This window comes from Sycon ciliatum, chromosome 4 (assembly GCF_964019385.1).
Source record: "Sycon ciliatum chromosome 4, ocSycCili1.1, whole genome shotgun sequence".
Lineage (NCBI taxonomy): Eukaryota > Metazoa > Porifera > Calcarea > Leucosolenida > Sycettidae > Sycon > Sycon ciliatum.
Window position 1 is genome coordinate 23,414,656 of NC_088646.1, and position 26,188 is coordinate 23,440,843.

At 46.2% G+C, this 26,188-nt stretch overlaps 3 protein-coding genes across 3 annotated transcripts in view; all 3 read right to left on the bottom strand.

Moving 5' to 3' along the window:
• Positions 1 to 8,898, bottom strand: part of LOC135815120 (uncharacterized) — a 27,816-nt gene extending 18,918 nt beyond the window's left edge. The window contains exons 1-9 of the mRNA XM_065328360.1: positions 8,718 to 8,898; positions 8,532 to 8,592; positions 6,816 to 6,871; positions 5,654 to 5,695; positions 4,546 to 4,580; positions 3,923 to 4,036; positions 2,972 to 3,002; positions 2,575 to 2,606; positions 1,686 to 1,755 (exon numbers count right to left, since the gene is read on the bottom strand). Coding sequence (XP_065184432.1) covers positions 1,686 to 1,755; positions 2,575 to 2,606; positions 2,972 to 3,002; positions 3,923 to 4,036; positions 4,546 to 4,580; positions 5,654 to 5,695; positions 6,816 to 6,871; positions 8,532 to 8,592; positions 8,718 to 8,748 — 472 coding nt within the window. The 5' untranslated portion in view covers positions 8,749 to 8,898. The remainder of the gene's footprint in view (positions 1 to 1,685; positions 1,756 to 2,574; positions 2,607 to 2,971; positions 3,003 to 3,922; positions 4,037 to 4,545; positions 4,581 to 5,653; positions 5,696 to 6,815; positions 6,872 to 8,531; positions 8,593 to 8,717) is intronic.
• Positions 8,899 to 12,716: 3,818 nt separating this feature from the next.
• On the bottom strand, positions 12,717 to 16,134 carry LOC135813474 (uncharacterized). Its single transcript, XM_065326566.1, has 2 exons — positions 14,800 to 16,134; positions 12,717 to 12,743 (listed from the first exon to the last, which is right to left on the bottom strand). The coding sequence occupies exons 1-2, from the start codon at positions 16,132 to 16,134 to the stop codon at positions 12,717 to 12,719; spliced, it is 1,362 nt and encodes a 453-aa protein (XP_065182638.1).
• An 8,721-nt stretch (positions 16,135 to 24,855) lies between these two features.
• Positions 24,856 to 25,302, bottom strand: LOC135815122 (small ribosomal subunit protein eS25-like). The gene has a single exon (XM_065328362.1). It carries the CDS (start codon positions 25,237 to 25,239, stop codon positions 24,895 to 24,897), a length of 345 nt encoding a protein of 114 aa, XP_065184434.1. The 5' UTR covers positions 25,240 to 25,302; the 3' UTR covers positions 24,856 to 24,894.
• Between the last annotated feature and the right edge of the window lie 886 nt (positions 25,303 to 26,188).

Consider the following 26,188-nt stretch of genomic DNA (forward strand, 5'->3'; position numbering starts at 1 on the left):
CTAAAAACTACACTTCACAAAGTATACTGACATGGTGACAAAGATGGGTGCAAAGTAGAAGCCGAGTGACTGCCAACAACATCATTTTGGACGTCTAACGTCACATTCGAAAGTTGCCAACTGCACAAGACAAATACTTCACGAACCTCGAAACTTAGCTGACGTTGGGTAGAAAGGAGCAGGTGGTGCAGTGGCAAACTGTGAGATGCTAAAGCGACGTATCGAATCTTGACTACAGGGTTGGCGTCTGACGCTATAATCCTTGCAGCAGATCATCCTTCTTCACATCACATCACATCTTTCTACCCAGCGTCAGCTAATTTGTCGAGGCTCGTGAAGTATTTGTCTTGTGCAGTTGGCAACTTTCAAATGTGATGTTAGACAACATCAAAATGATGTTGTTGGCAGTCACTCGGCTTCTACTTTGCACCCATCTTTGTCACCACGTCAGTATACTTTGTGAAGTGTAGTTTTTAGCGTCACCTATTCTGTGTACCTCTCTTTCTCCCTGTGATTGACTTAGCACCTCTGATAGTTGTGTCGGTAGGGCTCATAACGCCTCCATTCTACACTACTTCATGCGTGTTGATTTGTCAGATGTGATAGTTAGTTGAGTGTACACACATTGCGTCTATATCTTCTATAAAACATCACTAATAGTTCAACCCCTTTCATTCAATATCTGCCTCTCCTCTGGTGAGTTCCCGTCATCATATTGGAACGAAACAAGGCTTGTCAGGAGCAACGTCTAGCTGTTGTGGAGTCTGACTGGTCCAGTGTTCGTGCCGGTGTCTGCAAGCGTCGCGTGGTCTCGTCTGGTCACAAGAAAAATCTACCACTGCTACACACTATAGCTAATTTGCCACGACCTTACCCAGCTGTTCAAAGAGCAGTGTGAAGTGGTGCCTGCGTGGTGTGCCTGGAGGCAGCAGTGGTGCAGGGTTTGCGTTAGGCCCTGGTGCAAGCGTGTGCCACCCCGTTGCACAGGCGACGAATGACTTCACATTGCTTCACCAGGTGACCATGGTCGGCAAAGTAGATACAATGAATACAGTGAAATCTGATGGTTTGCGTTGAGCATGCGGGGCCGGGCCACGTGCAGCCCTAAACATGCAAACACAGAGCTGTGAGCTGGCGCGGGGCGCAAACTTGACTCACACGATCGGATTTCATCGAGCAGACATGTACATGTATGACAAGCAATGCACTGTGATAGCATTCATGCCAGCTGCACTGGATGCAGCATTCAAAAGCACGCCGCATGTTGGCGTCACGCTCCGTTGCTGTTTGCCACGGCAGCAAGCCAACGCAGGGGACAACAACAAACTCAAAAATGGCTGAAGACGTCTGCGCAATGACAGCTGGCAATGGATAATGTGCTTGGAGGACTTTCGAAAGAGGACATGTGCACCCTTGTGGAGATACGGAGAGGCAAAGCAGACCAGTAGCAGCAAGTACGACAGCAGAGTGCCCGGCGAGGAAAGATCGCTTCAGCAGTAAACGGCCCACGAAGGCTTGTCTGCATGTAACACATGGGTAATTTTACCCCAAATGCATCATACTCTTACCACAGTTTTTTCGTGAAAACACAATTTCCTTATTGCATTTCATGTAAAAGAGGAAGGACAATATGTATGTGCACAATGTCATGTCTCCGCTGAAGCATTGAACGCATTGCCACTAACCCTCTCTGGGCGCCGTTAATTTAGGTCTTGATGCAGTCTTGAGCAGGGAGTGATGTTTCCTACTGTTTGCCTACGTAAGCGAGCACACAGAAACAGCGCCAGAAGCAATAGCAACACATCGATGGAAACGGTAGCCATAGCAGCATCAGTGACATTAGGGAGGTTCCGGAGTACGATTATTCGTGCCAAAATCCGTAGAGGAGCTACGGATTTTTTATACGTCGTTTTCGAGAAGTGAAATGTTCCGGAGTACGGAACTTATGTGTTTGCCGTCATTGCCTAGGTTACGATCGCAAACACGTCACATTCCCGCGCTATGCCTTTTTATTTTGAAAATTTGTACCGAAATAAAACTTCCCGCGGAAAATCCATGTTTCTTGTACCAAATTTGTACGCGAAAAATCTTTCTGCACCCGATGACGCAAAATCTCCATACGAAACATGGTTCGTGTGAAAGCCAGTCCACACGGATTCTCCGTGCCGAAAAATCGTACGGAGCACGCCTGGAAAAATCTGTAGCGCCCACACGGATTTTGGCACGGAAAATCGTACCCCGAAACCTCTCTAATGACAACAGTACCCGTAGCAGCAGCAAATGTGAGAACACAGGTTCAATAGTTCCAGGAAAGAGAGAAGAGAAGAAGACTGAGTGACGAATCACAGCAAAACAAAGGAACAAACAAACCCCACCATCACGCACGCATGTGCACGCACACGCACGTGCACACTCAAACACACACACGGACACACACACACACACACACACACACACACACACACACACACACACACACACACACACAAGCACGTCTGCACACATATATACGAGCATGCAAGCAAAGGGTGGAAGTGTGATTGTCTCCGCCATTACGCAGGAGGTAACCCGTACCTGTGATGCTTGTACGCAGCGCAAGCCGTGAGCTGAAAGAGTCCAGAGTGAATAAGGAAAGGTGGACAAAGAAGCACACAGACCAATACACTCAACAAAGATTGCTACAGGACCAGCCAGCACAATACTCACCGACTATTAAGTCTAAGAAGTGCTAAGGTTGAAACAATCACAACTAAGCCACGCAGCGGAAACAAGAGCTAGCATTAGGGCACCAGTACATGTAGCCACGCTTGCATTAGCAACATAGCACCTGGTCAATTTTTGCATTTCGCATTTCGTTTGCAGATCAGCAGAATTCGCCAGCTTGGCCTTGTCTTCGCCACCATGGAATGTAAATGTATAGGCCTAGCTCTACAACAGTGGCACTATACTAGTAAAATGAACTACGACTTACAATCTGCTTTCTTGGCGACGCTCAGCAAGTTCTTTGTAGACATGAACGCATGGAGAGACATGCAAAACACACACACACACACACACACACACACGTGCACACACACACACACACACACACACACACGCACGCACATATGTACACGTACACACGCACACAGAGTTTACAAAGCAGAGTGAATTGAGCCATGGATCCGATAAAGCATGCTAGCCAAGAGCAAAGCTATCAGAATTGGGCATCGGCCCTTTGTGAAGGCCGTCATACACTGGCGTACAGATGAGGGCATGCAGTGTATGGTGATCTCGCATGCCGACGAACAATCAGACTGGATTCTCCCAACTATAATTATACACTGTGTTTTCTTGCAGGATTCCTGGGTGGTAGGTTTGATGGAATTCTCGTGTGCTCTGGACGGGAGTCGTGAGTCAGCCAAGCGCCAGACGGCAGGAGAAGCGCGAGCTCCCACGTAGGGAGCAACGCACAATTCCTCTAATATCGCCGGTGTGGCTACCTCTACGTTGTAAAACGTAACATGAGATATAATCAGCACTGGTACATGTATTGACTGACATTGGTACGGACGTTGTGCTACCCATGAATATAGCGCAATTCAAAACCAAAGGGAACTACTTCTTTCGCTGTCACCGTCAGGATGAAGTACCGTTTCGCATGCTGCCCACCGGTCAAGGAGAGCGCCCTGAGCAGTCCTGTAACTCGGAGCTCTAAAGTCTAAACACAAGCTCCTGACTGATCTTCGGCCACTGCGGATGGCTCACAAGGGCCCGTACAGTATCTCAGGCATCCTAGAAGCCCTGGAACTGAGTACTGGTGCACAGCAGTGATGAGGGCATGTACTCCGAGTAGAACAATACAATTTTCGTTCGTTTGCCACTAAGATCCGTCAACAAAATAGAACAATTTCTTGCGCAGCCTTTACTACTTAGTACTTACCGAATTAACTGAGTTAAACTTCTCAAAGACACCCTTGTCTGGGTGCGTAAAGGGGGGAAGGGCACCACCGGTGGGCTTTGTTTGACCATTTGCCACAAACGTGAGCTCAGGCATCTGCAAGAACATAGACGGGAAACCGAGATACGTGTATATCGAAACAGCCCAACAGTAGAACATTAGTTTGCTGCAACTCTGAGCATGAAAATCAGAAGCAGTAGCGCCGTTGAAAGGTATTCCACATTGTTGGCCATGAAGAGACGGGGAGGGGGTGGGGGATGTGGGCCCTCCTGGGAAATATTTTTTGGAAATTGGGCCCAAATAGCCAATATTTCATTGCTTCAAAAATCACAAGATTATTCAAAGCCGCACCTTCCGGCACTGGTCCCGATAGACATACACTAACAGGTACGCATGCACGCATGCAGGGAGATTAGAGCAGAACTGCTTGCTTCCAGTAACACAGGCAGGCAGATAGAAGAAGAACACCGTGAACACAAAACTGTCAATTAGACAGTACATGTAGCAGAAAAAGCAGATGCATTAGAAGTTTCGTAACACAAACAACGTGTGCTGGGGATATAGCTCATTCCAGGAAAGAAAAGTGAAATGAACAACAGACAAACCTGATGGCGTTGCCGGTCATCAGTGATTGTGCGACCTGAAAAAAAGCGCAAAGACAACAGCTACTTAGTTCAACTGTGATCAATTGAATTTCAATGAGCAATCGAATGAAGTAAGTAATAGTTGGAGTGGTGAGGCTCCCTGCTGCTTATAAAGTAGGTTAGAGCAGAACTGCTTGCTTCCAGGAACACTGCCACTGCCACCGTCCAACTCATGTCCACCATACTGGCAAGTTTCACAACGGTTCGGCAAAATTGCCATCATGAAGTTTGCATTGGCGCACAAGCTCACAAACGGACACTTATACTGTATAACGCTGCGCTGAAGCTGCTACATCGCACTTGCTGTGACAGGCTCGCTATGGTGCAAATGAAAGAGGATAAAAACTATTTAAAACAACACAAACATGCAGTGCCACATTCACAATGTAGTAAAACTGTAATAAATTCATGCAAGTCAACAGTACTAACTACCTTCATACAGAGAAAACAACAACAACATGCGCCAACACAACAGTGCCAACCACTGCGTACGATGCAGCAACCCGTGTCAAATATCACCTAAGTTATATAGTGTAAACTCGGAAACATTTGTGATCCGGAATCTTTCGCGGTTTTCGCGATGGGTGTTAAATTGCAAAAGTAAGCCGGCGCAAAACATAGAAACTGTAGCAAAGAAACTGAGGAAATAGACTCCAAATCGCAAACATCTCCAGGTGCAAATTTGTCTGTGCTCGCAAATCGCAAACTAAAACCGGCGCAAAAAAAACATTTCCCGGTTTAAAGTAGAGTAAGCACAATAATTACACTGCATTGCAGTTTGCTTTTGCACCATAGCTAGCTAGCCTGTCACAGCAAGGTGCAATGTGGGAGCTTCAGCAGAGCACTATACAGTTTACTCTCAGATGTGAGTGAGAGGTTGCACGGATCTACAACATAACTCCGTTATGATACGGCGTTAGCCAACCTAGCCAAGGTTCTTGTCCGTTTGCCATCAGGAGAAAATGCGTTGGAAAAGGTTTCAGAAAAAAACCAACAACAACAGCAAAGGCAACATTCGTATGCAATAGCATTTCAAACACACCAAAACTGTTCCAAGGCTACCGCTTACCAAGCGATGTCACTGCACCTCGGGTTGCCTTCGTTCCAGAGGCTGGCGAGGAGAGTCAAGGTCTTTTAAAACGTTGAGCAATCTTTCAGAGAAAACAAAATCCCGTCACAAAATGCCCCGCGGCACGTGCACAGCGGAAATAGAAGCATACTTTAAAAACGTTTTATGAACAGATAACATAATCACTCAACGAGAACCTTTGAGCAGACATACTCTTTCCCTCAGCACTGCAAATTCAGTACACAATCAGTCTCAACGACGTTTCGGCCAATTGCCATCCTCCGCCAATGATGGCAATTTGCCAAAACGTCACCAATTGAGCTGCAACGCTACAGGATGCTCACCCCCTATTACGTAGATGGATTGCCAGCTTTGAAGGGACGGAAAGAGGACAGAATGCATGAACTTTTAAATACCACAACGGCAGGTACGATAGCAGTACAGTGTAAACAATGCCAACATCGCACTAATACGCATTCACACGTCAACAACGCTCTAGCATTCTGCACAATAATAGCTAGCCCAGTGCTTTCGGACCTGAACACCCTGCTGAGTGCACGATCCACATTCTGGTAGAGCGTTTAAAATTCTTGAGAAGTGCAATGGACGCCACAAGCCGAACCACACTGCTCTGGACCGTGTTCACATGCCGGGCTGAACGTTCATGCACAGAAGCTCACAACTACCCTACTCATAACATGCCGCCTGTAAAACAATAAAATCCACGTGCTGAACTCTCCGAACTCTCCGGCGTGCTTTTTAAAGAAGCGAGACGATTTTTTCAGTACATGTACACAAAAACACGCTTCACTCAGAAGAAAGAAATGAAGACTTCACTGCAGTTGCATTTACGGTTTCTAACCAGCCATGCATCGACCGGGTGGTGATGGCGGTAGTAAGGAGAGCTCTGCGCCACAGTGTAACTTTGCAGCTTAGAGAGCGTGTGTGGGCAGGCGTAGCACGGACTTTCCGCCATTTCGACAGGTGTGCCTTTTAAACCATCATATTATTCAAGCACAACACATGCAACCGACGCTATTGGTACACCAAAGCAGCATTTGCAAGGAAGACAACTAAGCATTCCTGCAGCACACTGGTGTCCAAGACCTGTCTCATTCTCGGTCAGGCACGTAAGAAAACAGACACACCATAAAAAGGATACCAGTTTTCTTCGCTGAACTCGACCAATTCTTTGCCAGATTGAAACGATCCTTGCTACTGCGGGGGCACAAAAGTAATTGACACACCAACACAAACATGGGCACGCACACTCTCAACAATGCACTGAAGCTATCATTCAGTGTCACAGACCGTGTACTATTTCGAAGTATTAGTATCTCCACAGTCCAGAGCCGCCAGCCAATTGTACACTTTTCTTCATGGAGTGCTTTTCTTACTGCTCTTTCGCTCGCTAAATCTGTCATGGACACATACAAGGAGGGCACCTCGGCACGTGATGTGAGTTTCCGCCGTCAGCACAACCTATAGCATATCTACGTGGTGCTGCACACTCCTGAGAGGGGCTGTGGGCTCTCGGTATGATGTTTCTAACACTGTACGTAGGGTGATATTCGCATAGCTGCACGAGGTGTACCACCACAGCACTACACCACATCCAGGTATGTTCCAGGTTATTCGAGCGGGACAGATTTACCCCTCTCACGCTCTGCATCAGCCAAGATAGTGTCACGTGCGGATTAGTCGGCCACGCAATTTTATGGCATGTTCACTTGACACTCGCAGTCTAGCATAAGTTCCGCATTGACCTCGCATAATGAATGATCTGAAAGCATAGCAGTACCGTGCAGTCACTAGACTCACTACATTATAGTGCTCCACGTTTCCAATGGAAGTCTGCTGATGACACTGTGGGTAGCGGCTGATCGGCATACAGTGAAGCGTGCAAAGGTCTGACGTGCCTCACTCGGTACCAAGAGTAAATAAGCTCATGAGAGTGTGCAACTCTGCATGTGGGGTCTCCGACGGAGAAATCTCACTTCACGTATTCGAAGTACGAAGTGCAGTATGCGCAGCGAAGGCCAGCGTGTGTGCAGTCCGAATATCTGCAATGACCCTGCTGATGACTCGCATAAGCTGAGTGGGTTGCTGTCTGGAAATGGAGTTCTTTAAAACTTGCCATAGTTCTCGCAAAAAATGATGCATAATAGAGAGGTTCCGCACTAGGTAAAGTTGAGCAACCTTACGTAAGTGAGCGGGAAAAACCCATGAATTCGCGAGTTTGCAATCCACTCACGGAAAGTTGCCTACGTGGAGTACGTAAATGGAGCTCTGCTAAAGGAGGTGATCCGTAAGTGGATAGGGGTATAAATGGACGACTCTCTCCCCAGGCCGTGCACTGTCCCCTTTGGAGTTGACAAGGGCCGCTACGTGATTCGAAAACTCCGTGTGGCAGAACACGTATCCGCATGCGGTGTACGTATACGTTAAGACTTTCCGTAGATCGATAACGACTTGTACTAATGCAATTACGTTGTGCTGAACCTCTCTAATATCTCATGCACTATCATAACACTTAGTATTCTTATTGTCCAAAATACATAAAGCCAGCCACTAAATCGGGCTGTTTTACCATGTGGTGCGGCGTCTTCCACTCCTGCACATCGAGTGAAGCAACACTACCCTTATACTAAGTAATAGGCGATTCAGACTACGGCCAAAATCAAGTCTCAAATTGAATTTCCATGGTGATGCAGTCGTGTTTCAAATGATACTGTACAGTCGCTGATCAAACACGTCTGAGTCGTAGAAACGTGGTCACAGTTGGCCGTAGTCTGAATAGCTTATTACTGTATTAGCCTATAACGTGTAAAATAACGTGTTCACAAATGAATGACACCTACATTTAATTAATACTTACTTTATATCTGAAAAGCCGCTGCGAAACCCATGATCAGTCTTTTCTGCTGAGTTTCCAAGTGCTACATAGAAATTAGGCCAGCAAGTCGGAAACCAAATACCAATATATTCAGCTCACCTAATAAGTAAGTACTTAGAACAAGACCTCAGCTATTTCTTCCAAAAAGAACACACACACACACCATACCATCAACAATCGACTTTTGATTGGCCGCCATCCTCAACGTTTCTACAAACTATTTCATTAGTAAAATCACTGGCGATCAGAAGAAAGCACAACACATCAGGGCTGGCCTCGGTCTCTTTCCTACAGCTTTGTTTGACGCGGCAGTGCCAATTACTTCCAAAAATTCTGGCCATGGAAATCAGGTGAGGGATTCCCTTTTTTCGTGCTTTGCGTGGACCTGATCTGGGTGTGTTGGAAGTCCATATTTTATGGACTCTTGTCTTGATGAACGCGTGCACGCGTGACGGTGCAGCTGTGTGTTTCTGTTTCCGCGGGAAAATAGCGAGGTTTTGCATTCCGAAATTCGGCAAAAAGATTCGGCACGCGGGAGCGAGGTCGAAAATGCACACGAAGTTCGAAGATTCGGATATTCGGCGTGTTTGTTCGGAAAAAGCTCACTTTGCCGAAAATATTTTTCGATGCATTTTCTTGTAGAAGAGCGCTAGCGCGTGATTTATTCAAAGAGGTTTCTTATTTCGGCATCGCTTGGCAGGCGTCTTTGGCGACAAAGCATCGTCAGCTACCTCTGATTGCTCCTCTCCACTGCCTGTCTACTCTCTTTCGCCTGGAGTGTCCTCACCGTCATCTGTGTGGCTGAAAAGACTATGCCGACACGCATAAAATTTGACTTGGCCATGGAGTTGGTTTTTCTGAGGCGACTGAGGAGGCAGGTTTGGCCCTCGACTCTTTGGGCGATCAAAGACTAAGTTCGTTGGAATGAGCAAGAAAAGGAGCACGGGATAGGACGTTGCTGATGCTGGGGCTCACGAAATGAAAACACATCATTTTCGACTTGCAAAACAAACGTTGGTGCGAAAATTCGACTTTTTGATGTTCGACAAATGACCGAAGAACGCTGTACCGAAATTCGGAATGCAAAACCTCATAATGCAGAGAAATGTTTCGATGTCGGAAAAACTGTTTTTTTTTTGTAAAAATTAATTATCAGGGCCATATGCATAATATGCTCCGCGGCGCTAGCGCGCTGCTAGGATACTACAGTAAGATCGGGCGCCGAAGAACGCAGGGGCTCGAGCGCAGCCTAGGAAAGTTCTTAAATTTTTGATTCTAGCCAGACCGTTCCTAATAATCTTATTCACGCGGCGAGTCGAGTGACGTCATGACGTTTGTCATGTACATGTACGCGTACATGTACATGTACATGTAGTGCAATGTAGTGTACTTCTAAACTAGTGGTAGTAGTGCCTAGTCACGGCTGTTAGCTGCACTTGGATCGCGGCAACTTAGTTTTCTGCACGTGAACCATGAAAAATCAATGCATGCTCATGCATGTTCATGCATAACCAGTCAGCTGGCCTGCTCGCCCACGCATTTGACAGGTAACAATTCCATCAAATTTGAGATATCGCTTCGTTCTAAGTCTCAAAACAGTTCTAAAGTCACCAAACCACGCTGGTAATCGATGGCTATTCAATGTTAACATCTTCAGGAAGACTTCAGCCGTTTCCCGAGAGTTTGGGCATCGTTGCCGTTATTTTTCATGGTGTTCTTCTTCCTCCTGTCTGGAGCTGCAATTGCATCCTGGAATTATTTGAAAGGTATTTCGTGCGGGCTGTGGGGGGTTCCAACAGGCATAAACTGACATCGCTATAGGATAACTGGTAACTTTCACCCTTCAAGGAGGTAGAGCAATGAGAATTTTTTTGTGGCGGTCGTCCAATTTTTGTGGCGGTCGTGGCTGTATTTGTGCACTTCCAAGGCTTTCATTCTGCCTGATACTACTCTCTACTGTATGGGAATCGTTGTTTAGGCGCCTGTAGCTGTCTTATTTGGTAGATCTGATGTTTTCAATCACTTGAGACACTTTGTCTAGCCTATTTGTCTTTCGTTCGTGCCATCTATCAGTTTTGTGGGGTGCCTTGGCCTGTATTTGTGAAGTTCTCGAGTAAAGACCCTAATTCTTGACTGGAGTCACGACTTGAATTGTAATTGCTGGGCGAGCCCTCGTTCACGCAGTTGTCCTTATCGTAATAGTCAATATCTGCTTGCTGGACGGACTAGCGGCTAGAATAGGGATGACCAAATGGTCCAAGTGTGTACTAGTACACGATTATTGTTTCCATCATCGTGAAATGAGCGTTGTGGAATTGCAGTCGTCTGCCTTTGGCACTGAGGACATGAGGAGAGTTGATTGTTACTTCTGCTCAGCAATGAAGCGATCATCAGCTCTCTTTGTTCTAATTATTGAGAGGACATACCGGCATCGCAATCAAGTAAAGATTAGGCAAACCTCGCCAACCTCCAAAGAGAGTCGAAGATATTTTCTCCAAATGCAAAGACGATCTTTGTGAGTTTATGACTTGCATTTGCGTGCATACATGAGCAAGTCACGGACCACGGCACGTGCGCGGTTACCATGCCATCTTGAACCGACGCCATCTTTCTAAGTTGCCGCTTCTTGACAGCCGTGTAGTGGGTGTCGTAAAATTTAATACTGACTGTACATGTAGCTTTTTTTTTACGGGGTAACGGCCTCTTTTACGGGCAAAATGAAGTCATGTAGACGTGAAAAAAATTGAGATACCATGAAAGTTAAAAGCAGTTATGTTTACACGTGTACATGACATGTACTCACCTCCCATACATGTACAATGTAGATCTACGTACAATGTAGATCTAGTGTTCTTAAATCTGATAATTCTAGCCTGGACTGTTCTTAAATTTTGCCGGTTTTCCAGCCTGGGTGTTCTTCGGCGAGGTGTTCTTCGGCGCCCGATCTTACTGTATACCAGGCGGGGCTAGGGCACTATTTTTATAAGTACATGATGTGCAGATATCGACGCCGGCACGCGTCCGAGTGCAGTAATACATTTATCGCACCCCTAGCCCTGCCACCACACAGTCTGTCACCACCCACTTGACACAGTCTGGTGCAACCCTAGCATGCTGCATGCAACCCTGCTATCATTAATTTTCACAGACTGTCAGTCATACAACACAGCAGTCAGCACAACCAGTCGCGTTCATTTTTAGAGGAACAATTCTTTCGAGTAGCTGCAGTCTATACTGTCTATACGGGAGATCCTGGAAGTAGCGGGACAGCTTGCTCATGTCGTCGTCGTTGATGGGGTGTTTGTGCTCCACCGCTTTGACTTCTCCCGCTTTCTTTGGCTTCATGAGGAAAGCCTTCAATGCAATGTTTGCGTCCTTGAACGCTGGGTCACTGTGGACGTTCATGGGCAGCTTCAACTCGACTAGCTTGCGATGTATTGCGGAACGGAAACCGAGCAAGCTTGATGCAGAGTAGAACTTCACTCCAGCTTTCTCCGGACGGAATTCGACGTATGCATGTCGCAGAATGTAAGCTAGGTCGCTTGCCGTAACCGTACTCAGGTCACAGCGACGTCCCGGCTGTGTCCTTACAATACTCGTCGAATAAGCGGAGCCATTTGTCAGTTGCCTGCTCTGTGTTTTTGTTTTTCGGCTCAGAAACGAGGCTGTCGATGGCGGCGTCGGACAGTTTCTCAAATCGGCTGTCGACAGTCTTCTCCAATACTTGGGCGTCTGCTGTCTCGACTCTCACGGAGCTTGTGAAGTTAGTTGACTTGGCGGACGCAAGCCGGGTCCACATTCGCTTCCGCGACAGCGTCCTCGACCAGCAGCGACTCCAGTCTCCAGGCTGGCGGAGCGGCCCCAGTACACCATGCATGGTACACCGCCAGCAATGAATTTTTATATTAAATGGATGCACTGCAGTGCGCATGCGATATTGCACCCCGGCGAGTGAGCGTGCAAATAACCTACATGTATATCTGCACGCTCACTCGCCGGGGTGCAATATCGCACTGCAGTGCATCCACATTGGCTGGCGGTGTACTGGGGAATATTGCACGCTCAGTAAGGCCGCTGATTGGCTCAAACCATGGAGACACTCACGTGGGGTGCGATAAGTAGGCATACTTATAGGAATACAGCACTGACTGTACGTAGACCTATGTATTACTGCACAAGGACCAGTGCAATACCCTGTCCCAGGGGAAAATTGCGGAAAAAAATCGCAAAAAACGCGGGGAAAAACGCGGCATAATATGGCATAATTTGCGGTGAATTTGCGGTAAATATGCGGTGAATAATATTGATGTGCGGCAATTTTCAGTGAGTATGTAGTGAAATCAATCAGTTACAAGTCTCTGGTGTAAGCACTCGTCATATTTGAGTAAAAAGCCGCCACGATGAGACGTTGCTGACCGAACATGTACAGTGCACTGTGTGTACGTGTAGTGCAACAAAAAAGTTCAAAAAACGCGGGAAAATCGCGGAAAACGCGGTCTTTTAAAAAATCGCAAAAAACGCGGAAAAAAACGCGGCTGCGGAATCGCAATTTTCCCCGGGGCGGGGACAGAATACCGGCCGATATCTGCACGAACGGCGAAGCCGTAAGTGCAGATATCGACGCCGGTATTGCACGCGTCCGCGTGCAGTTGTTGTTGTTGTTGAAATTTTATTTTGTATCGTAGACCAAACGGGCAATGGTGCCCTATATTATGATGGCGATAAAGTAATGGCCGAGAGCCAAGGATACAACAAGCAAGCCTCCACGAAAGAGAGAAAAACACAGAAAACACAGACTGCAAATACTCAAAAAGAAAAAAGAGAAAGGGAAAAAAAGAAAAATAAAGAAGAAGAAAGCACAGTTGAGTCACAGTTGAGTCACGACTCCAAGTCCAAGCCTAGATGCTGGCTAACCATAAAAATAAACCTTTAAAAGTCTCTTGAATGATCTATGGCAGGCGAGGGACTTGAACTCTTGGGGCAGGGCGTTCCATAATTTAACAGCAGAAACGAGCGGCCGACAGTCACCAGAGACTCGCCTGGTGGCAGGGACAACATACGCATTTGGATCGTTGATCCGAGTGACGCCTTCAGTCTGGCGACGTAGGCGCTTGGACAGGAGATTACTAATTCTGGCGGTGTGGATACGAAGCATGAGGAGGCGGAGTTTACAGTGGGCGTTTTGGATGATGGGGATGAGGCCTAGACGGGTGTAGATGGGATCTGTGTGGGAGGGGAATGGCTGGTTGGCAACGCAGCGGATACATCGCTTGTCGAGGACCGAAAGCTGATGCCGTTGGTGCGCAGAGAGAACCGAGAAGAAGGCATTAGATCCATACAACATATCCGGTAGTATTAACGATCTGTAAAATAGCAGGGCTTGTTGCTCAGTTAAGCAGGAGCGAATGGCTCGCAGCGCCGTCAGTTTCTGGGAGGTCTTCCGTGTAATAGTTGCAACTTGAGTCTCCCACCGAAGCTGGGTGTCGAGATGTAGACCTAGATATCGAGCATTTGTGGTCTGAGCTAGGGGATTTCCATTGCATTCTATGTTAAGTAACAAGGGCTGCCTGCGAGACGCATGAAGGGCTAGAACGTGGGTTTTGGAGGGATTTAGTATTAAGCCTCTTTCTTCCAGAAAGTTGGCCAGGTTGGAGACTGAACGGGAGAGGGTGAAATTCAAGAATTCGACGGATTGACTGATGGCGTCTAGCAGGATATCATCAGCAAACAGCTGTGAGTGGGCTGGAGCTGTGATCTGTTCTATTTCCATTGTGTAGATGGAGAACAAAAGAGGACCCAGCACACTTCCCTGAGGAACACCACACTCACAGGGAGAGAGGGCGGACGACTGGCCATTGCTCAGGACGACTCGCTGACGGCGGTCAGTTAGGTAGCTCATGAACCAACTGAGAGCCGTTGAGGTAATACCAAGCTGAAATAGATCTGTAACCAAAATTTGGTGTTTGACCTTATCGAAGGCCTTGCTCATATCGACAAGTACAAGACCTGTATGGCGCTGCTGATCCGCTGCCTCCAAGTATCTGTCTACAGCCAATGTCAGGGCATCTTCTGTGGAGTGAAGTGGGCGATATGCGAACTGGTTTGCGGGGAACAAGGAATTTCCGGAGAGGAACTTACAGAGTCTCGTGTGGACTACCCGTTCTAGGACTTTGGAAACTATTGGTAATAACGATATTGGTCTATAGTTCTTAGCGACAGCTTTGTCGCCTGACTTGAAGAGGGGACGAACATCCGCAATCTTCAGAGATGCAGGAACAACACCAGAAGCCAGAGATGCATTGATTAGTATGGTGAGGGACGGTGCAAGGACAGGAGAACAGTGTTTGAGGATTGCAGCTGGAACCTGGTCGCTGCCTGCAGCTTTGCGCACGTCGATGTTGGAGAGCAGCTTAGCGATCTCTTGCACACTTGCTGGAGCAAATTCTTCGAGGCATTCCTTCTTCGTGGGACCCAATGGGGCTGAGAGACGTAGTGGTCTAGTTGGGTCTGACACAACACCGCTGAATTGGTCACTGAGCTGTGAGACACTGACGGCTGGTGGAACTGAGGACTTGTTACGACCGCTGAGGTAGTTGATGGTCTGCCAGGTTTTTCGTGCGTTGGCCTGACTAGCAGCAAGAAGGTCCCTAAAGTAGATGGCTCGGAGATGTCGTGACATACGCTTGGCTTCGTCTCGGGCAGAAGTGAAGACATTGCGTAGTGCCGGGTCTGCAGGTGATGCTTTCCACCGTCGATGGGCCGCGTCACGTCGCTGGACTAGGTCATGTAGAGCTGGCGTCTTCCAGGGGAAGGATTTCCGGGTAGGAGCTCTTGGGCGGTGTAGACGGATAGGAGCATGAGTGTTCAAGGCCGCGACAAGTTTCTCCAGCCACATATCCCACATTTCATCTTCTGTCCGCGCAAAGCAGAAGTTCTCTAGATCGCTATTTAGAAGGTGGTGTGCAAATTGACCCATATCAATTCTTGCAATGTTACGGCCACGTCGCACGGTCGGTGTGCAGGACGTTGCGAGTCGCAAATCAAGTGCCAGAGCGAAGTGGTCACTGATTGTACAAGGTACTACGACACAAGAGTTCACATGATCGTCTCCGACCAGAGCGAGATCCAGGGTTGTTTGGCTGCCTTGGGGTCCAATTCTGGTAGGACTGTCCACTTGGTTCTTGATGTCGAAGGAATTACACAGGTGCAGCAAGCTGTTTAGCTGGGGGCTGTCGCGGGAGCTTACATCGACATTGAAGTCTCCAACAACGACCAGAGGTGATGTGGGAAGTGTGGAGATGACAGTGTCTAGTGCATTCGTCAAGTCTTGCCAGAATTGCACAGGAGTGCCTGGAGGACGGTACACACCACCAAGGAGAACCTTGGAACGCTGCCCACTGACCTCTAACATGAGCATTTCCACCTGGGTGTCAGCCTTCACAATTCGGGCTCGGAGATGATCTCTTACATATGCTGCTAAGCCTCCGCCATGAGTTGGCCTGTCGCGTCTGACCAGGGTGTAATTCTGTATGCGTAGGATGTCATCGGAAACGGAGGTTGTTAAGAAAGTCTCTGCCAGCATCATTATATCAACTTTATGGGAAAGAATATAATCTTCAATGTCATGCTTTTTGTTGAGAAGATGGCAAACATTTAGGAATCCTATTTTGAGGTTACTTTTAATTAATTCATGCTGTAGGGGATTTACAGTGGGGCAACTATTTCGTGGCTGAAAGATAGGTGCATGAGGGTTCAAGGGTTGAAAGGGGGCTGCGTGAGGATTTAAACAGAACATTTAGTGCTCCTCTGCAGCTCGACCGGTTGCTACACTGTCAGCCTTGAAGCGCCATTCTCGAACTCTGACGTTTGAAGGCCAGAATTCCGGTTCCAGAACAGTAGCTTTGTGTTGTATTGGCAGAATTACGTGAGCAAAGGCCAACCCGCAGTAATACATTTATCGCACCCCTGCCACCACACAGTCTGTCACCACCCACTTGACACAGTCTGGTGCAACCCCAGCATGCTGCATGCAACCCTGCTATCATTTCACAGTCATACAACACAGCACAACCAGGCCAGTCGCGTTCATTTTTAGAGGAACACTTCTTTCGAGCAGCTGCTGTATACACGGGAGATCCTGGAAGTAGCGGGACAGCTTGCTCATGTCGTCGTCGTTGATGGGGTGTTTGTGCTCCACCGCTTTGACTTCTCCCGCTTTCTTTGGCTTCATGAGGAAAGCATTCAATGCAATGTTTGCGTCCTTGAACGCTGGGTCACTGTGGACGTTCATGGGCCGCTTCAACTCGACTAGCTTGCGATGTATTGCGGAACGGAAACCGAGCAAGCTTGATGCAGAGTAGAACTTCACTCCAGCTTTCTCCGGACGGAATTCGACGTATGCATGTCGCAGAATGTAAGCTAGGTCGCTTGCCGTAACCGTACTCAGGTCACAGCGACGTCCCGGCTGTGTCTTTACAATACTCGTCGAATAAGCGGAGCCATTTGTCAGTTGCCTGCTCTGTGTTTTTGTTTTTCTGCTCAGAAACGAGGCTGTCGATGGCGGCGTCGGACAGTTTCTCAAATCGGCTGTCGACAGTCTTCTCCTTGGGCGTCTGCTGTCTCGACTCTCACGGAGCTTGTGAAGTTAGTTGACTTGGCGGACGCAAGCCGGGTCCACATTCGCTTCCGCGACAGCGTCCTCGACCAATTATTATTTTGGTGTGCTGCAGCAAGTCAGCAGCGACTGCTTGGCGGAGCGACTCGCAATATTCCCCAGTACACCGCCAGCCAATGGCCAGATGAGTATGTGGATGCACTGCAGTGCGATAATTGCACCCCGGCGAGTGAGCGTGCACGCTCACTTCGAAGCGAGCGTGCAAATAACCTACTACAGTATATTTGCACGCTCGCTTCGAAGTGAGCGTGCAAATATAGCCTATATATATTATAGGTTATTTGCACGCTCACTCGCCGGGGTGCAATATCGCACTGCAGTGCATCCACATTGGCTGGCGGTGTACTGGGGAATATTGCACGCTCAGTAAGGCCGCTGATTGGCTCAAACCATGGAGACACTCACGTGGGGTGCGACAAAGCATTATACTATAGTATAGGGGAGTGCTAGCTGCAGGCCGAAAATATTACTTCAGACTACAGTACTAGCCTTAGCACATACATGTACATATAGCTCCTGTAATCTGACTCGATTAAGGTCTGCATTCGCCAGTATCATGAGTACAGTGTATTACGGAGGATTAGCAAGACGAAATAATTCGCGTTCGCGTTCGCTCTCCAAGGAAAGTCGAACTCGGTGACGGAATTCGCGTTTTGAGAAGGATTAGCAGACAGAATTCGCACATGCATGACGTTGACACGACGTACATTGCGTACAGACAGTACAGCGTGGTAAATTTATGACTGCCCTGACACGAATCCGCGATTTGTGTTCCGACTACTTTTGCGAACGAAAAATGCGAAAGACTTTTTTAATACGCAATCAAGTTCGCGAACTGAAAAATGTTTGCGAACGCGAATTTCGTCTTGCTTATCCTCCGTATTAGCAGTAAATACATGACGTATAAGGTATAACTATAATAGTTTAGAATCAACTCTATACTCGTAAAAACTCCTAGTCAATCTCCCATTGACACAAACCTCGTTTATTCAACATAAGGCCACACCAAGTTATTTCATTGTTTCTCGTCACCTGAAAATCTCAAAAGGAACGCGGGCGGGCGGAAAAAAAACAAAATAGGGTTTGAAAAACAAAAACTGCTATTTACACTACAAAGGCCCAATTTATGACCTAAAATCAGACTATACACCACGCAACATACAGCCAGAAAACCAGGCTCCTGCACCGGCCTCTGGTGAGGAAGTCCAGTGTTGCATGTTATTTAAATAGGAAAGAAAGCAAACCAAAGTTATTATACAAGTTGTTGCTGAAGCAAGAATCTCAGCTTGAGGCTTACATTATTATTATTATTATTATTATCTGTCAAGTGTCATTAATGACATTGTACATGATCATCACCGCGTGCGCTCAATCTAATCATCTGTAACAGCTGTAGCTATTCTGGCAATACGGCTCGACGACTCGTAGATCTGTTACATGAAGCGCCATTTTAGTGGCCATGGCAACAGTCACATTTTTCGCCCAATTTGGGTGATTTTTTACAAATTATTAATTTTTTTATAGAACTTTCGAAAATATCTCGAAAACATTTTGGGTTTTTTCTGCACATTTTACACTCCAGATTTGACGCCGCGCGTACTTTTGCAACGCCTTTTTATGCGTGTTTACCGGGACGCGAGATTTTTTTTTTGGTCCAATCCTCAAGAAAGGTACGCGCGCGCGGTGACGAGAAACAATGAAAAAACTTGGTGTGGCCTAATCATATCCTATCCAATAAAAACAGTTCATAAAAGCAGTTCATAAAAACAGCTTTTTAGGATCGGACCCAGTCCGCATAAACAAGAGAGCTAGCTCCCTTGACTGCTGTCGGAATATGCAAGAATGGGCCTTCCAGATAAGGTCTAACAAGGAGAAGTGGCTATAGTTATGAAATGAACACCGGTAACCATGGAGACAGACCACACTCTCATTATTATAGATACTGATTATAAATAGACCGAATAAGGAAAATGATCTGATAGCCTATAAAGAGTAAAAGAAATTGAACCAATGACAACAAAATTAATACTCGTCCAGCACACGAGTTGTCATAGCAACACAAATAACAGCTGTCCACTAATTTTGTTGTTGGAGATTTTATTGGTCATAAACCCTCGGCCTCCTCATTTATTGTATACATAAAGGCATACGACCAAGAGTACTTATGTTTAATATGTACTCTTGATACGACAAGTAGATCTACGGATCGTAGTGGTGGCCTGCGCTTGTGTGTTTCTGAACATTCAAGTGATGCTAACGCGGATCCCGCGAATATTATAGCGCCTGTAATGCTGTATTTAGACAAGCGATCCTGTCACCTTTTCTATTATTGTGTTCACATGGTAAATACGATTGTACAGCTAGCTAGAGCTAGCTAGCTGTAGGGAATAATAAAAATTTATACTCAACAACAACAAAAATTTACGACTCCCGGCCCTGGCAGGCCTCGCTGCAACAACAACACAAGTAACACGTTAGTTATCTGAAGTTACTGCATGAAGAGGACATTTTGGCTACTGAAAATGGTGCTGGTTTATCTCTTAATTTGCTAAATCCTATAATTAGGATTTTGGTCATAATTTTCAACTCAAAATGGGTGGTCTTAGTAGATATCGAGAGTTGAATAAGATAATTTTTTCAAACACTAACATCTTGGGCTCATCTCCTTGCTCAATATTACTAAGGCCTGTGCCCTATTTTTCGAATCATATACCGGTATAGGATTTGAGATTTTATTGGACCTTGTTTTATCCTTAACCCTTTATTGGCCGATTAAAATATAAACAAGCCCACGCAATCGCCAAACCCGTACCTAAATCGGACGTAACTTTAGTTTGCACTGGACAAATTCCACGATCTTGGGCATTCTGGAAAGGCCTTGGCGAGAGGAGCACAATGAGCGTACACCCGACTCCATGGGATGCACTGGCCCAGCGCTGCAAGCCGGGGAAGGCCCACCAGCGCTGGGCTCACGCTCGAGATCTATCTCTATCCACCATTTCACCCCTGTTGCTCGTATCAAACTAAAAAATTTCGTATAGACTCCCGGGAACCTGCTTTTGAAGTTGAATCGGTGTAGCCTTGTCAACAGGTGACGTAAGCAGGGAAAATCCTGGTCATTGACCCACGCATCGTGCTCTGAGCGCAAATTTCCCGGGACCAACATTACGAGTGCTATAACTCAAGAACCGCTATTTGTATCACTTTGAAAATTGTTCGAGGTGGCAGCTGAGAGTTTTCTCTTTGACCTACATATTTCGATCTCTCCGAAAGAACTGGTAGTTTCATGACGGCATGTGCGATATGTCATCATGAAACCACCCTGTGCCACACCTGCAATGTTCTTCTGCACATTCACTGCTTCAGTCCTTTCCATGACAGCAGCTGAACAATTATGCTCAAATTTCCTATTATTGCTGAAAATGGGTATTCATCAGAAATATTATCGCCCTATGAATATAAAATGTAAACATTCATGCCTCAAACATGTAAATTTACAACTTCCATGAAAACCATTATGCCGTTATTATTGGTCGTGATGACCAATAACAACGGCATAAAAGGCACACATTTTCAAATCCTATATATAGGATTTTTGGCCAGCAAATTAAGAGAGGGTACTGTTTATACCCACAACCACACTGTAATCAGTGACCACACCATCAATTATTAATATCAAAATGTAATGCCTGAGGACCAGGGAGCCGTCTTTATATACGGTATTTGACGTCTCCCTGATGAGGACTACTAAAAAACATGTGTTCACAGCAGGGAGTCGTATAAACCCGGTGGTATACTCCCTGGTTCACAGGCTCAAGTAAAATAAACCATGTGCATGCCAATTACCGGTATCATGTTTCCTCCGACCGAAGGTCTCGGTACGCGGTGTGCCGCGTTTGCACTAAAGACAACATCAAGATGATACCGTAAGATCCCTCTTTAGTACATGTAGTATTGTACTCATCGAGTTATACCGTAAAAAGCCTGTATCAACGCCCGCCCAGTATACTGTAACACCAAGACTGCAAGAGGACAATGTCATGTACATGTATTTAATGGGGGGGGGGGGGGGGGGGGGCATCTTAAAATTACGCTCTTCATTAATAATGATAACACCTGTCACTTGTGTACACGCCTAGGTGCCGATATTCTTGTCACATTCAGATGATTCTTTAGCCATTTCAAACTCCGTCTAAAACGCCAATGGGAAAAAAAGTTGATCTGAGCTCAACTATTTCGCGTACGGGAAAGCCATCGCACGATGACTTTTCCGTACGCGAAATGTAGAAGTATGAATCGGCCTTTACTGCAAGACATTGTTATTAATATTATAACGAGTCGCAAATTTAACGATTGGCCAAAATTCATAGCCTCAACAGAACTTATTATGACGAAGAAATATCATTCGTTAAAACGTTAGATTTACTTCCTCGTTATGTCTAACGTAGTGTACAATACATGTACAAAGTACGCCATGACGTGAACATAAAGTCTGATTTCATTTACCTGTTTTGTACTGTCGCCAAGAGTACATGTCGCGTATAAAAGCAGGGCATGTATAGAAACAGGACTCGAATAGAAGCCTATTTTTTGAAGCGCGCCGTGACACAGAAGCATGGTTTGAATAGAAGCCACTCCCTGCAAAGTACATGTGTGGCAGTGTGCACTGCACAGTGCAGACCTTTTTGATGTTGACGTAGAAGCATGGTTCGAACCCCGGCTTATACGGCCGAAATGGGGTATTCACTACAATTGTAGGTAAATTTGCCGGCAATTCTTCCAGCAAAATATCGAATTTTCCAACGAAAAGAAATTGCTGGCAAATTCCGAGCAAAATATCGAATTCACAGAGGATCCGGGTGTGTTTTGGCAATTTTATTCAAATTTCGTTGGTTTCATTGGGCCAACGTCATGCTGAAATAGCTCGTGCAGGTTGTCAGGGGTACATAAATTTGAAATCATGCTCCAAAATCCGTAATACTGACACCATTATAAGTTTCGCTTTCCTCATCAGAGTCACCATCCACTTTTACCAAAGTAGACGGTTCATTCGAAGCCATTTTTGCCACAAAGCAGGAGCAAAATGGAGCAAAATATCGGAAACGAAAGGCAATGCCTAGCAAAATATGGAAAGTGATCGGGCAAAATATCGAAGCGCCCCGAGCAAATTTGGGCTAGGCCTAGTATTCACACGACAGCAAGTCAATAAAAGGTTGTTTACGCACCCTTGACGACAGGCACTTGCACGTTTTACAGGGAGTGACATACGAGAAAAGCGACTGTGTGGATTCACACAGCTGCACTTGACGACAGGCACGTTTGCATTTTTGAATGCTTCAAAGACCAGTAGCCATGGGTATTTCAAATTTTAAAAACACGCATACAATAATTATCATGTTCTAAAGAGCCGCATAAAAAATCAAGTCTTGTTTCGTGCTTTTTCGTTTAAATGTACTCGTGCACGCCACGATTATCGTGAAAGTGGGCCCCCAGCTCGCTTGCACTTTTCTCGTTCACAGGTAAAATGCCTAATCAACTTTCCGGTGCACGTGGATTTGCCTGTAGTGTGAATAACCTATAAGCACCTGCTTTTGTACACGACATTACGGCATCCAAAATAGCACCCGGGCCAAAACGCCCACACTCTGGAGATTCACTAAAAGTTTCTGCCTGGGACCTCATTACAGTAGTCTCGCTCCGAAGTTGGAGCCTAAGGCAGAAACAGCCTCAAGCTTAGTTAGGAACGGCGGTGTGGGTTTTCTGGTAGCTTTCGGAATACACTGTGCATTATTTGTTTATAAGAGCGTGCTACAAGAACGCAGCTAGATTGCTGAAAATAAGAACTTCCCGAGCTACCCCTTGGAACAACGTTCTTGGACACAAGACTAAAAGACTATACTATAATGGGCTTTACGGTTCATTGCTCACCCACATACATGTAAGTTACACAAATAACAAATCGGAACATGTTAACACACAACAGAAACACCCACATAAATTACACAAATCGAAACACACAACAGAAACATCACAACCTGCTATCAGAACATGCCCACTCACAAAGAAAAAATGGGGACGGAACATCAAAATAGTGCAATAAAACGAACAGAGGAAAACAGCACAAACAATGGAATGAACCGCATGCCGCATGAGGAAAATTACTATAGGCTAGCATTGCACAAAGGTTATGAAAGGATAATCCAAGATGAGTTTGGACGCCTCTTGCAGCTTCATGAAGCAAAGTAAATATGTAAAGAGCAGTGCAATTCGAGATGTGGCATAATTGGTTATGAACAGGATTACGGAAAACTACACCCATACGCCCTAAAATGCGAAGAAGAAAATCACGGTCTACGACAAATTTCATGTTTAGAGCCATCTACAGAAAAACTTCTCAATACAAGGAAAGAGGAATGGTCCACGCCAAATATGACAAAACTAGATAGCGAAAATCCAAAAGGGTATGAAAATTCGACACTGATAAATAACTAAAAGGAGAGAAGATTTAACTGGTGTTAGCTAAATGGCATGTAACTCTACCCAGTGACAAGGATGCGGGAGGGGGCATTATCTGATAGCAAGTCATGACAGCTCAACTAAACAGAGACACCATACCCACAACACAAAACACGGTACAATTTCTATATATATATTACAAGACTCAGTGTGCTCAAAACATGCATTGTACTATCCAGAATAGTTACTCCTAAAGAGCTTTTCAAGGACACCATTCCCGCCACCGCCCCGGCGCTTACCCCAAGATTGTGGTGAACTGGTCGTATGTCAAAACGCATGGAAAAGTATACGAAACGTGACAGGTTCGTCTCCACCAGCGCTTGGAGCTATTGTAAAGCTTGTTCTTTTTCGCCCAAGCTACGGAAGGGCTTCCTTGCAACTGCTGATTTAACACAAGTGTCGGACATCAAGTGGAGTGCCATTCTACTGCTTCTTTCACCTCCATGCATCCATTCCCATACAAAGTGAACGTGAACTCGGCTTTGCCTGTTCACCAGCGATTCAAAAATATCTAACGCGACCGTTGGTCTAACCTTGAAAAAGCTCTATTGCAGAATCATACACATATTTCTGTAATCTACATGTAAAACATATCCACAAGGGAAATATTGACTGTACAGATTCAGGGCCCAACCAATAAAGTTGTACCAATGGCGTTATGCTGCAGGCATAAGAAGTTAGGAAGCCAATTTTGAAGTCCGCCAATTATTAGACCAATCCTTAGGACAGAAAATGAGTGACGTGAAATTGAATAGTCACTCCATTTTTGAATAATTATTTTTTGCCCATGAACTCACAGCAGTGACCAAAAATCAACGAACGACACGACCCATGTAACGTTACTTACTACATATGTGAACACTAGACGTCAATCACAAAGGCATTGACATACTACCACTACAGTACTATCACGACTATCACGAAAATAGATACATGTACAGGAAAATGAACAAACAGTTCATAAAACATTTGTAACATTTCGATCATTTTTTTCAATTTTTCAATTTGCAAATCTTCATAGAATTTAGCATGCAATAGTCACAAAAACATTCAACAAGACAACAAATACAAACTTACGTACACCCCGATCATCCACACAATGAGCACAGTGAGAAATTGGTGGTGATCCACGGTTTATTGAATAAGAACCTCCATTTAGTCTGAGCCCTTGGTTGCGCGTGTGTATATGACCTGTCTGTGATGCTGAGAGACGACCTTGATCAGCCCCTTCTCCACCATCTCTCTGCACGCACGTCTGGCAAGAGATCCACGAATCTTCAGACGCTCGGACACAACAGCAGGAGTGATCAGCTTGTAGCTGGGGACTTCCTTGTAGAGCTTCTCGTACGTTCCCTTGTCGAAAAGCACCAAGTTGTTGAGCTTGTCACGGACCTTTCCCTTAGACCACTTCTTCTTCTTGGCCTTTCCAGAGCCAGTCGGCTTCGCCTTCTGGGACTTGGCGGGCGTCTTACTGCCCTTCGCGGGCTGCTTAGGAGGCATGATGTTACGGGCCAAAAACAATGCCCAAGTCCAAGGACACAGGACTGTAGAAAGGAAGAAGATTGTAGAACAGCAAGCGAGAAATGCGCATGCGCGAACGCTCCATAGCAACGCTCGCGCGATCGTGCGTTGCGCGTGCACATGTGATTCAGTGAAGCGCCTAGGCGCGCGCTAGGAGCAGGGGAGACTAGAGACGGGGTCGCGCCGGGTGCGGCCTTCCGCTTGCGACCAGGGATCAAGGGAGTCGTGGTTTTACGACTGCCGGCTACGAGTATGTACAGCTAGCTACAACTTTAGGGTTCACGGATTGGCATGCTAGCGTCGCCAGCTACATCATGCACGTGACAGGCGCGTGCATATACTGTCCCACACAATCGGTCAGTGCTCAAATCGCATTTTCCCATCAATATCACTCACTTTCAACTCTACGGGATTCATTACGGTTGGCTCAAACTGCCTGAATTTTTGAATCCACACGCACGAAAGACGTTCCAAGACTTCCACCGTTCGTATTTTTTCAAACGAGTTCCGGGTTTTCCAGTAACTTTGGCCAAAGTTCGGCTAAAAAAACAGGGGGAGCCGTTGCGTTTCCGTAAAATACTGAACGGTAGAAGGATAGCCAAGGTCGAGAGCAAAACAACAAGCCATTGTTTGTCAAAATCGAACAAGAAACGGCTCAGCGCATCTATTTTCCGTGCACGCGCGCGCGTACTTTGGCCGACAAGGTGTGGAGAATTTCTGAAGAAGAAGAATAACAAGAGCAGCAGCGCTCGGAACAGCCGTGCTGGATACTTCCAATCCCGACGATGGAGCGTGTTGGCTGTCGTGAGCTGCTGAAACGACCATGACATTTCTTTTTCTTTGTATACCCTACATATCTTGACGTGCCCTAGCTCAGTTTCGGCCTCTTTACAGGAAGAATATTTTCTTCCATGGCATCAGCGGCCAA

Coding starts and splice junctions, on each gene's coding strand:
- LOC135813474 (XM_065326566.1), bottom strand. CDS start 16,134: ATGATGCTGGCAGAGACTTTCTTAACAACCTCCGTTTCCGATGACATC. Junction 12,744..14,799: donor CATCTCTGAAGATTGCGGAT/GTTCGTCCCCTC, acceptor CCCCTGGGACAG/GGTATTGCACTGGTCCTTGT.
- LOC135815122 (XM_065328362.1), bottom strand. CDS start 25,239: ATGCCTCCTAAGCAGCCCGCGAAGGGCAGTAAGACGCCCGCCAAGTCC.